The 12,727-nt window shown below is 40.1% G+C and overlaps 1 protein-coding gene across 1 annotated transcript in view; it reads left to right on the top strand.

Moving 5' to 3' along the window:
• The window catches only part of LOC118903071 (dystonin-like), a 491,338-nt gene that overhangs the window by 406,201 nt on the left and 72,410 nt on the right, over positions 1-12,727 (top strand). Inside the window, 7 exon segments of the mRNA XM_036867747.1 lie at positions 2,662-2,823; positions 4,329-4,499; positions 6,892-7,058; positions 9,495-9,654; positions 9,855-10,181; positions 10,960-11,044; positions 12,155-12,396. Of these exon segments, the coding sequence (XP_036723642.1) occupies positions 2,662-2,823; positions 4,329-4,499; positions 6,892-7,058; positions 9,495-9,654; positions 9,855-10,181; positions 10,960-11,044; positions 12,155-12,396 (1,314 nt within the window).

Genomic DNA, 12,727 nt, shown 5'->3' with positions numbered 1-12,727 from the left:
GCAGTTTATTTGTAGAAGGTAATTAAACTCTTAGGAGTATATAGATTCTTTAGTAGTTATCTTTTTTTAACCCTTAGTGTATTTTTGTTAGCACTTGAGAAAATTACCACAGACTCACCCAGAACTACGCTGATAGGCAACCCTGAAATTCATTTCTTTAAAACCAAGTCCAGGGGTTAAGGCAATTTACTGGAACGTTTTTATTAGGTTTTTGTTTTGTTTTGTTTTGTTTTGTCCTGAAAATTAGCTGTGAGGGAGAATAAAACTTTTCCCTGAATCCTTATGTACCAGACAAGTTCCTGGAATTAAAAATGTAGCAGTTTCCCTCCCCCCTCTTTTTTTTGGTAAATAGTAAAACATATCTACAGCTATTAGTTCCTAGAAATAGTAACTTGGAAAGTGGTATAGAAAAGAAGTAGGATCATAGCACCAAATTCTGTTTTCACTACCTTCCTGTAAGTTTCTATTGACTTATTAGGTAAATTAATGCCTTTTTAAAAAATCATGAAAGATGTATGGTAATTTTTTCCCAATGATTTGGGGAATTCTTATAATTCTTTGTTTATGTGTAGTTGACTTTTTATACTGAGTATTGTTATATAGAAAGAATTAGCCAGTGTGGAAACTGTCTGGATTTTCTGTGGAAGAAGTTTGGGCTTTTTGCTAAGAGGGGACTTTTAGAAGAGATGATCATTTATTTGTTTGCTGTTCTTTAGTTTACTCATTCATACTATAACACAGAAGTATCCTGTGTGCTGGGCTTGCTCCAGAGTCGGTGGAGTTTGTCTCTGGCAGCCTCTACATCTTTCAAAATTATTTTCCATACTGTGCCTGTAATTTTTTCTTAAGTCCTATTTTGATATTTGCTTTTATTGTTTTCATGTATTCTGTTTAACTGTTCATTCACTTGGACTGTTGATATACTTATATAGTGGCCTGTAGTATAATGACTCAGTGCCCCAAACATTGTCTTACCTTAATCTCTAGCTGAAGCTTCCCTTCCTTAGTTAAATTAATTTATTTGCCTTCCTAGCATCCTTCAAGCCCTATATTAAAAACATTTGTATTATCTGTGAAAGAGTTGATGTACCCCCCCCCCAGTATTATCTATTGAGGAGTTATCATCATATACCCCAAGGTAAAAATAAAATTTTCTATACTGATATTCATTTGGCAAATCATTAACAGGTCCATATTACAAGCTAGGTACTGTGGTAGGTCCAGGGTATAGAACGACTATAAGGAAAAGAGAAATTTGTGCTTTCGTGGGACTTGCATTTTACCGTAATACATTAATTAGATCTTTTGCCAGTTACAGGCAGCGGGGCCTGTAAGTTGGGTGGGATGGAGAGTCGGCAGGGAGAGTGCTGGAAGACTGCCGACAGTGCAGGCAGTGATCCAAGGGTGACCAGGGTTGCTGTGCCGGCCCTGTGTGATCAGATCCGTGGGGTGAGGCCTCGGTGCATCCTGCAAGCCCGTCAGCATCTTCACAGACGTTGAGGGGCTAGACGTGTAGGGCTCCACACTATTGCAGTGCCCATCTACCTCTTTTTTCTGTTCCTTACCCTGTATTTGCCCCTCTGGCTCACGTCATCTTCTTGTCAGTGACCCCCATTTCCAATTTGAGTCTCAAATGTCATTTGCCAGTTAGCAGCAGGCATCCTCGGAAGGGCCTATAAGGATTCTTGCCAGGAAGGCTCATCTTGGGCCCTTGTTATCATTTTGCTCCTTAGCATTTTCTATACCTTCTTTTTTTTTTTTTTTAATTGAAGTATAGTTGACTTACAATGTTAATTTCTCCTGTACAGCAAAGTGACTCAGTTATACATATACATACATTCTTTTTTCTATTCTCTTCTATCATGGTTTATCACAGGATATTGAATATAGTTCCCTGTGCTCTACAGTAAGGGAACTCGTTTATCCATCCTATACGTAATAGTTTGCATCTACTAACTCTAAACTCCCAGTGCATCCCTCCCCCCACCTTGGCAACCACAAGTCTGTTCTCTCTCTCTTTTTTAAATTAATTAATTAATTAATTTTTGGTTGCATTGGGTCTTCGTTGCTGCGCGCGGGCTTTCTCTAGTTGCGGCGAGGGGGAGCTACTCTTTGTTGCGGTTCACGAGCTTCTCATTGCGGTGGCTTCTCTTGTTGCGGAGCATGGGCTCTAGGCACATGGGCTTCAGTAGTTGTGGCTTGTGGGCTCTAGAGCGCAGGCTCAGTAGTTATGGCGCATGGACTTAGTTGCTCCACGGCATGTGGGATCTTCCCGGACCAGGGATCGAACCTGTGTCCCCTGCATTGGCAGGTGGATTCTTAACCACTGCGCCACCAGGGAAGTCCCACAAGTCTGTTCTCCATGTCTGTGAGTCTGTTTCTGCTTTGTAGATAAGTTCATTTGTGTCATATTTTAGATTCCACATGTAAGTGATATCATATGGTATTTATCGTTCTCTTTCTGACCTGAGTGGTTTTGATAACATTGTGAATTTATATTTGGTTTACTTTCTCATTATTATTCGTAAAGCAGCTATAACACATGACTAGGCAACAAAAATGATCTTTATTTCTAATAATCTATACCTGATGATTGGACAGATGTTTATATTTGGTGGCTGTTAGGTACTATAATTCATATAATTATTCTTTCCAATGCAGGTGTTCCAAAAAGAAGAGATTGAACCCTTGCAGGTTAAACAGCAGGATGTGAACTGGCTGGGTCAAGGCCTCGTTCAGAGTGCCGCTAAGGGCACCAGCACCCAGGCCTTGGAGCGGGACCTGGACAATGCCAGTGCGCGATGGAAGACCCTCAACAAGAAGGTGACGTTGCCGCCCCCTTCGTTGTCATTTCTGTGGATTGTTCTTCTCCAGCATTTGCTGTGACCACCAGTCGTATTTCTAGTAGCCAAGCTTCCCTAAACCTGCCTGTTCCTTGACATCCCCATGAACTGATAGCCCACCCTAGATGCCCCCGGGGCTTGCTGGGCAGCACAGATGCAGGAAGGACCTCCCCCACCCACCGCCCCCATGAGGATAGGGACCCGGCCGCACAGCTGTGACGGCAGGCGGCCAGGATCCTGGCCCTGGGCTGGTGGGAGCACACGCACCTCTAAGGGCACAGGGGCTATTTGGCTCCATAATCAGTGTCCCATGGGGATCTGGGCTCCCTGTTGCCAGATCGTTTACTTATTTTGCAAAGAACTTGGAACTCTCACTTTTTATGTGAAACCTAATTTTCAGATGTCAGCAACTCACTCCACACTGTGTAATAGGTCACACAGTACAGCTGTGTGTCTGTTTGCCCTGGACTAAGGGTTTGCATCTCGCTATAGATCATTAAGTCCAAATACCATTTTACTGATAAGATGTAGATCCCACCTTTTTCTAAATGCCCATGATGGAAAACACTGGAAAATAATGCTCTAATGTCTTAAGAAGGTGATGCTGACGCACAGTGGCAGCTCTTTATGTGACAGAAATGATCAGAAAAGGGTTTCGGGATGGCAGTGCTTGTCTAGTGGTGGTAGTGGTGGGGGATTGTTCTTGGAGTTTTCCTTGCGTTGAAATCTTAAGCAGTGGCTGGATCTCAGAATGACATTTATCCTTCTTTAGAGTTTGGTTCATACCGCAGCACTCCTCAAATACAAGTGGGATGCAGTGTCAGGTGTGAATACTTTCCATGGAGCTTAAAATATCTTGCCAACTACTTTTTCAGCCCAAAAAGAAAAGACCTTTGAGGGGGCAATAGGATATCTCTATGCAGGACACAGAGACTCCATTTACTGGGCGACAAAGGCCCTGGCTTGTCAAGAAAGGACTCTATAGAGCTTGGATCTAGCAGAATTTAATTGGATACTTCATAGTTATTTTGCCTAGCAGAACATAATTCTGATTCTCTCCACAATAATATTGTTGTTTAAATCTTAGTCTTTAAAAAAATATTCAACAGTAGGAAATAAAGAATGAATCCCAGGGATAATGATAAAAATGAATAAAGCACTGTTTCTTTCAGTAACCTTAAAATATTTGAACCATTCATTGCTAATCATAAATGTATTGGATACTTCCAAAATCTCAAAGGCTTCCCCTTTTGCACTGACTGGTTGAGATGGCAACCTTATCTCCTTGGCTTACTTGCTAAGTTTGAGTTTGTCTCCTTTCCATCTGTATCCTGCCCACTAGCAATGCTTTGGGTGAATTTTAAGTGAGAAGGAAAAGAAAATTTGTGACCAAATGGGAAGATGAGCATGGAAAGTGTTGGCTGGTGGGCAAATTTCATTTTTCCTGAACGCAGTAGATAACTGGGGATCCCTGGTGCTGTGCAGGTGGCCCAGCGAGCAGCCCAGCTGCAGGAGGCCCTGCTGCACTGCGGGAGGTTCCAGGACGCCCTGGAGTCCCTACTCAGCTGGATGGTGGACACCGAGGAGCTTGTGGCCAATCAGAAGCCCCCATCGGCTGAGTTCAAGGTGGTGAAGGCCCAGATACAAGAGCAGAAGGTAAGTTAGCGGAGCTTTCGTACTGTTTCGTGTTAAATCTTAACAATGAGAGTAAAAGTTTACCTTGGTGACTCTCTTTATTTGTGTTAATAGGATATCCTTGTTAACTGGTAATCAGTGCTCTAGACATTGTTTTTTTAGTCATTCAACAAATATTTGTGGACCATCTGCCACAGGTCAGCCATCGTTCCAGGTGCTGGAGATATATCATTAAATACAAACCATAGACGTTCCTCATCAAGTTTAAGGTTTAGTGGGAAGGGAGGAACAGGGAGAGAGAGACAGTAAACAAAGTAAACACGTAAATGGTGTTACATTAGCCATTGATAAATAACACTGGGATGGGAGATAAGAGTTATTAGCAAGAGACAGAGCGCGAGGGTGGGGGACAGTAAGTGCTGAGTGGAGGGGTGTGTGTGTACAATTTAAAATAATAGTGTAGTTGAGTTTGAAGACATCACTTACCGAAAAGGTGACTTCGAACAGAAATATCGTTGTTCTCCTGTGTATTAGGTTGATGCACATGCAATTGCCTATTTTATAGAGTCAGTATGGGCAGTTTGTTACGGTTCAGCCTGTACTGACATGGCAGAGAGTTGATTCACATATGCTGAGAACCATGCTGCTGTGTCTTTTGATTCTGCAAATACAGGACCCAGTTGGAAAGACACTTCTTAGAGGGATGGTGACTACTTGGGCCACACGTACAATTTTTGTGGTCATGAGGAAGCATTTAGTGACCTGTCCAGTATTGATTTGTCAGCCATGACTTGAAATGACACATGGGGGGGTGGCGCCTGGCACACAGCACGCTGATAAGGCTTCTCTTTAAAAAGACGGGACCTTTAAAAAGAAGAGACTGGATTAAGAGGCTTAATTGGGTTTTGACATCCAGTACTACTCTCTCTAAAAATTCTTCAAAGACTTTAGTGTCTTGGGAAATTAACTTATTAGAAATAGATTTACAGGTATGGATTAAAGAAATATAACAGGAAACACATTGCATTTGTTTGATTTTTGAAAAAATATGGTAATATATAATAATAGATAATAAAATAATATATATGTATAATTTATATAATGTAATAAATATATAATATAATCTGGTGTTAAATATAATAATATAATTGCTACCATTCACGATTTAATTTAAACATTTATTATTTGCCCAGAGTTAATGAACTATGCTCAGCCAACAAAACCTGTCTATTGATTTTGCTTTCTTAATTGCTAGAAGCTGTTCGTTAAAGTGTACCGAAAGTAATCCACTTAATTGTTCTCTTTACTGCCTAAACCATCTGTTGTACTTTGATATTTATGATGACTCTGACCTGTGTCAAGAGAGGGCATCTCTTCCCCTTCTCTTTGGCCCTGTTCCCCTCCCTTCCTGCTGTGGTGGCCTTGATCCCAAAGTGACAGTGAGAAAATACCCTTCCAGCTTGTTACTTCTGGGTGACTGTCTGTGCCTTTGGTCCTTAGGCATCCGTCAGGGTCAGGTTAAGGAAGCAGTGCGGTACTCAGCATTCTGTACACCTGTGCCTTCCTCACTGCTCTTCACACAGGGCCTGGGGTTTGCACTTATTCCTGAAATACTTGTTTTGATTCATTGGAGGAAGGGAATCCTGATTTCTGGCTACCTATGTCAAACACTCCCTTCCAGGCTTCTCAAAATGAAGCATTAAATTGAATTTTTTTCCACAGCTCAATCCTGAAATATTAGTCTTCTTTAGCCAGCTTTGGGGATTTCTGACATGTTTCCCCCTCGGTTCATTGTGGAAATGATATTTAAAGGCTCTTTTTAGTTTTCATCCTTGTAAAGAATTTTAGGAGCTATCTTACCCCCTAAAAGCAACCAAGAGCCTCTAGTTGTAGCCTCACTAGCTTGTGAACTTGGTCTGACTTTCAACTTCCCTTCTGCGGTGGATTGTTTAACAAGGGAAAAGGTTTTGAAAACAGTGATGATTTATAGTGACCTTTTCTATCTCAACGGGACAGATCACTGTTGATTGTTTAGGGCATTCCCATTTCATTATAATAATTGGGATTTTGCGCTATCAGTGCAGAGGGGTTATCCTAAGCGGCACATTCTACTCCATTACTTTATATTAACAAGTTAATAACGAATGGTTCAGTGGCCTTATCAATATTTGTTTTATTTAGTGTGAAAAGCTGCCACCACAATGTTTGACACAATAGTAATGAATCGTTAAACAAAATGAGTTTTTTTGAAAAAATCCTACTTCTCAGGTCCTTTTGTATGTGAATCCACACAAAGTTATTTTTGTTACATATCCAAAGTACTTTGTGTATGTTTTTCATATGTTGATAAAATTACCGTTTTGTTTCCTTTCTTTTTATTTATTTTTTTTTAAATTTACTATTTTGTCTTAAGCTTCTCCAGAGATTGTTGGATGACCGCAAATCTACTGTGGAGGTGATCAAACGGGAAGGAGAAAAAATTGCCGCCACAGCAGAACCTGCGGATAAAGTGAAGATTTTGAAACAACTGAGTCTCTTGGATAGCAGATGGGCGGCCTTGCTTAATAAGGCTGAAACAAGGTAAATGCTTCCAGTCTTTGGAAAGAGCAGCAATGGCTTTCATACTGATTTCTTGTATTTTGGTAATACTTTTCTTCAAATTGTTATTTTCCTGTGTTTATCATGTATGTGAACATGGAGGGCAAGGGCTATGGCACCTCTGTCCTTATTCCCCCGATGGGGATGTCCTGTAGTCTCCAAATCTATCCCAACTCTTAAGAAGAGTATTTCCCTTGGGAGGTCATTCGTTTATTCATTTATAATGTAGTTATCGCCTGCCTACCGTGCATCAGGCAGAGCTGGGCCTTCCGCAGGGGTGCGCTGGTCAGATCATCCCTGCCCTCAGACAAGGGACAGCCTAGCAGGGTTTCGTAGCCATTGAAGACTAATGACAAACGTGATGGTTCAAAGTGAAACCTGGGCACGGGGTGCTGTGGAAGCAGAGAACAGGAGGAACCTGGCCTGGGGCAGGAAAGTGACAGCTAAGCTCCGTTTTAAAGGAGGAGTGGGAGTTATCTGGGAAGTGAGGCAGGTGGAGGGCACTGTGACGTTTACCAGGGCTGGAAGCTGGAGCGTGGCTCCACCGGGGCTTCATTACACTTTGTTTTCTTTACTTTTTAATTTTTTTAATTGAAATATAGTTGATGAATTTCTGCTGTACAGCAAAGTGACTCAGTTATACATACGTATACATTCTTTTTTAAAATATTCTTTTCCATTATGGTTTATCATAGGATATTGAATATAGTTCTTTCTTCATTCTCTTCACTGGCACCACATTGACCAATGTCAAGTTGTAGCTACATTGAAGTGTACACTGGCTGGGTTGGAAATAGATGACCCACTGAAGAGATTGAGCATCTCCATACATTCCTACCTTCTTTGGAACTAAGATGGTGCAGAGAAGGGTTTGTCCAATCTTGAATTACGGAGTAGAAGGAGTTATCATTCTAGGACCATTGAATAAGGGACTCTGAAGGAGGCTGGAAGTTTCATGTTATTCTTTAATGTGTGTCAGTAGATTATTCCTTCTGTGTAATGCCCCAGAATTACTGCCATGGGAGAGACTCTCAGTACTTTTTTTTAATAAATGAAAGTCTAGATCTCTGCTTTACTCCCATTACTGTCCTTTTTTTCCTAAACCTTCCTCACAACGGTATTAAGTGGAGGGATGGTGGTGATGCTATGATTCACACACAGACTAATAGATTCTGTTACAATTTAAATCATAGTCAATTAAACCTAGTTGCAAAATAGTTCTTTCCAGTGATTCTAGGTGATTGGATATTAGAATTTTAAAAAAAGAGTCATAAATAGTGATAGTCCAGAAGTCAAAAATAATGTAGTAATTTTATTCATTTTTTTTAAAAAGATCAAATGTATTTCAACTGAAGGTTTTAAAAATATATGCATATGTAATTTGTGATATGAAGGTATAGAAATTATGTTCAGTAGCATGTACCAGTTGTCTATAATTCCCTTTGTCCCCATAGAAAGCTCATTTCTCAAATCATGTAATTCTCTAAGAATTAAACATGATAACAGGTTAAGACAGCAGCTCTTGGTCCCAGCAGAAATAATTCACAGGATTGGATACGGAATCAGGTCCTCTGTATACCAACCAGCACAATCACTTGCCGTAGATAAAAACCGAGGACAGTACAAGTAGGTTTTAGCTTATGTGGTACCTTTTTAAGGGAGGAAACAATGGGTTTTCTAAAAGCATTCAAGCTCTGTTACAAGTGAAAGTCTAAGGAATATTTCTCCTCTTTCATGATATTTTAGTCCATAAAATATTAACTCTTGCCTCGGGGAAATGTACCTGACAGTGTCCTTTTTAAAGGAGAACTCACTAGTAATTCCAGCACAGGGGATGCTATAGTTATTCTTCAAAATTTAAATCTAATTTTGACCATTTGATTAAAGCAATCTCAGTAACTGATGCTCCGATTGAAGTTAACTGTGATATAAAACACAGAATATATGTTCAGTAAGTATTACCTATTATTATCATTATTATGGCTACTATTTATAACATTAGTATGATTATACCTATTATTATTGTAAGTATTACAACCAGGTTACTTAAGACTTTCACAGGATTCAGGCACCTGAGGTTGATGTGTTGTTCAGCTTTACTTTTATTTAATAGGAGAACTATTTTTTAAAGTTTTTCATAGATATTTCTTTTTTTTTTTTTTTTTTGGCCACGTCACGTGGCTTGTGGGATCTTAGTTCCCCGACCAGGGATCGAACCCCGGCCCCTGGCAGTGGAAGCATGGAGAATAGGAGAACTATTTTAAAGTGTCCTCCCTGTGTGAGAGATTTTAATTTTAACGTTAGATGTTTTCTACAAAAACTGTTTGGAGTGGAACGCAGGAGCACGAGGGAAGATTTCTGTTGACAGTTTCCCACGTTTCCCATCCCTGAATGACCTTCCTCTTGGCACGTTTTCAGGAATCGTCAGTTGGAAGGTATCTCAGTGGTAGCACAGCAGTTTCACGAAACCTTAGAACCACTGAATGAGTGGCTGACAACCACAGAAAAGAGGCTGGCGAATAGTGAACCCATTGGAACCCAAGCGTCCAAGCTGGAGGAACAAATTGCACAGCACAAAGTAAGGTTCCCATCACAACGTTAGTGAGATCCAGTTTTCCATGCCCTTTGTGGTTTTAGGACATGCATTTGAGTTTTGTACTGTTGTGTGATGCATCAGTGCAACCTTAAGACCCATTTCATGTGTCATCTTTTTGTTCAATTTATGTTGTCATTTTTATTTGTCCATTCTTTTTGTTTCCTTTTTTAAACTTTATTTAGGCCTTAGAAGATGACATCAACCATCATAATAAACATTTACACCAGGCCGTTAGCATTGGCCAGTCCTTAAAGGTTTTGAGCTCCAGGGAGGATAAAGATATGGTGCAGAGTAAATTAGACTCCTCTCAAGTGTGGTACATTGAGATTCAAGAGAAAAGCCATGGCAGGTCTGAGCTTCTCCAGCAGGCTCTGTGTAATGCTAAGATTTTTGGGGAAGATGAAGTGGAGCTGATGAACTGGCTGAGTGAAGTGCATGACAAGCTGAGGAGACTCTCGGTCCAGGATTCCAGCCCTGAGGGGCTGTGGACACAGCAGGCTGAGCTGCGGGTATTTCGATTTATTTTATTTCATTTTTTTTATTTCAGTTGTCCTCATTTTCTCAGTCTTCCTTATTTCTGTATTATTTTATGTTCACTATGATTTAGGTGAGTTGCTGTACTCAAAGAAGACATTGCCTATGTATACAGTGACTTTTTTTTAATGGAAGTATAGTTGATTTACAATGTTGTGTTAGTTTCAGGTGTACAGCATAGGGATTCAGTATATATATATATACACACACACACACACACACACACACACACACACACACATACACATATATATATATGTTTATGTATATATATGTGTGTATATATATATATATATATATATACACTTTTTCAGATTCTTTTCCCATATAGGTTATTACAAAGTACTGAGCAGAGTTCCCTGTGCTGTACTGTAGGTCCTTGTTGTTTATCTATTTTATATATAGTAAGTAGTGTTGTATTCAATTACTTTTAGTGAAGTCACATGTAAGAAGAGATGTAATTTATCCAATAGCTGGATTGCTGACCTTTCATTTTGTTATTTCATCTTTGTATACAAAGACCCATAATTAACCAGTACTCCAGTGTCTCCACATCGCCCATTTTCTGAAGAGGGGAGTAAATTATGATAGGTGAACTGAGACATGGGCACAGTGGTGGAAAAAAGATGGGTAAACATGAGAACAGTGAGGAATATTTGAAAAGGTGTTTCCTCAAATAAGATTAACTGATAATGCCAATGCTTATTTAAATTTATTTTTTTCCCCCGCATAAAAATGGTACCTGTGTTTTAGGTTCTGCAAGAGGACATCCTACTCAGAAAACAAAATGTAGATCAGGCCTTACTAAACGGTTTAGAACTACTTAAACGAACAACAGGTGAGATACCTTTCAAATCAAATCCTCATGACATGAGCATTTTGTGTTGCTTTCAAAATATTTTAGAGATGGGGGAAAAACACAGAGCACGCTGGAATTTTGGGGCCACTCCAAGACTTCATCCTGGGGAATGCTTTGAAGGCCGACCGAGGGGGTTTTGGACTATGATTTCATTGTTTTTCTCATGATCTCACTGAGTTTTTAATCGAAGTTTTGTGTATTACTCATAACACCAAGCATTGGTCAGAGGATCCCATGGCAGAGTGACATTAGTTTTCCACTTGTGGAAGGCAGTTGTTCTAGATGAACGCATAGGTTGTAGACAGTTTTTTAAAATTTTAAGATAGGTGGCATTCAGTGACACATAGTGTGACTATAGCCAGGCTTCATTTCTCTGTGCTTGAACTCACCAAGAAGACAGATATTACCTTGTTTTAGTAATTCCTTTGGCTGTAGGAATGTCTCATTGTGTTTGTATACAATTCAGCACATGTGTGTGGTGGGGGACAGGTACCATTCATTATGAATGAGAAGAATTTGATACAGTATCGAGAGCCTTGCACTTGGACTCTGAAGCCCAGGACACAATTTCTCTGTGTCTCTGAAAATTAAATAGAGGCAGGTGAGGATCTATTGGAATAGTGCAGGTGAGTTTATTATTTTTAACACACACACACATGCATAGATTATACATATATAAATGTATATATGTGGCAGGCACTATTCTAAACATTTTGCAAATACAAACTCACTGAATTTTTATCACAACTTTATGAAGTAGGTTCTATTCGTAATGCTAAGTAACCAGGGGCACAGAGAGAGGTGAGGTATCTTGTGCAAGGTAATAAGTCACAAACTCAGTATGCAAACCCAGGCAGTTTTTAACCCCGATGCTTGAAAATGGAAAGACCATACAGATAGTTGCAAAGGTGGTGCTTTCCACATAGCCCTTTATAGTTTTTATATTTGCATTTTCAGAGCTGTTTACATTCGCCAGATATCCTCAGAAAAATTCAAACCTAGGAAGGGGCTTTTCTTGGGTCAGAACTTCTTTAGCTGAAGAACTCTTCTTCCCCTTTCATGAGATATGACATGCCTTTGAAATTCTAGGTGATGAAGTTTTAATAATTCAAGATAAATTGGAAGCCATTAAAGCGAGGTACCAAGACATCACTAAACTGAGCACGGACGTCGCCAAGACCCTGGAGCAGGCACTGCAGCTCGCGAGGCGGCTGCACTCCACGCACGAGGGGCTGTGCGCCTGGCTGGACAAGGTGGAGGTCGAGTTGCTTTCGTACGAAACGCAGGTTCTGAAGGGAGAAGCCTCCAGCCAAGCACACGCGAGGCAAAAAGTACGCTCCGATTTATACACTCTTTGGATCCGCTTGTTATCTCTCAGGGAGCCTTATTCACACAGGGGCGAAGTGATATTTATCACGTGTCATTACTAATATACTTAAGGATGCCTTGATGGGCGGGGACCCAACAGAAATTGGCAGCAGATCAGCTATTTAAACTTTTAGGAGCCCAGACATGAAAACAGCATATTGTCATTTGTTTCTCGAATCTTATAGAAACAGAATGATGAAAACAGAAAGAAAAAAAAAAGGAAAATGGTCACTGTTTCAGAGATACACGTAATTTGGTTAGAATAGTGATACCTTTATAAGATAGATGCCAAGC

The sequence above is a fragment of the Balaenoptera musculus genome, chromosome 11, assembly GCF_009873245.2.
Source record: "Balaenoptera musculus isolate JJ_BM4_2016_0621 chromosome 11, mBalMus1.pri.v3, whole genome shotgun sequence".
NCBI classification, from domain to species: domain Eukaryota; kingdom Metazoa; phylum Chordata; class Mammalia; order Artiodactyla; family Balaenopteridae; genus Balaenoptera; species Balaenoptera musculus.
Note: the sequence above shows the minus strand (reverse complement) of the source record. Positions and strands in the feature narration are given on the sequence as shown.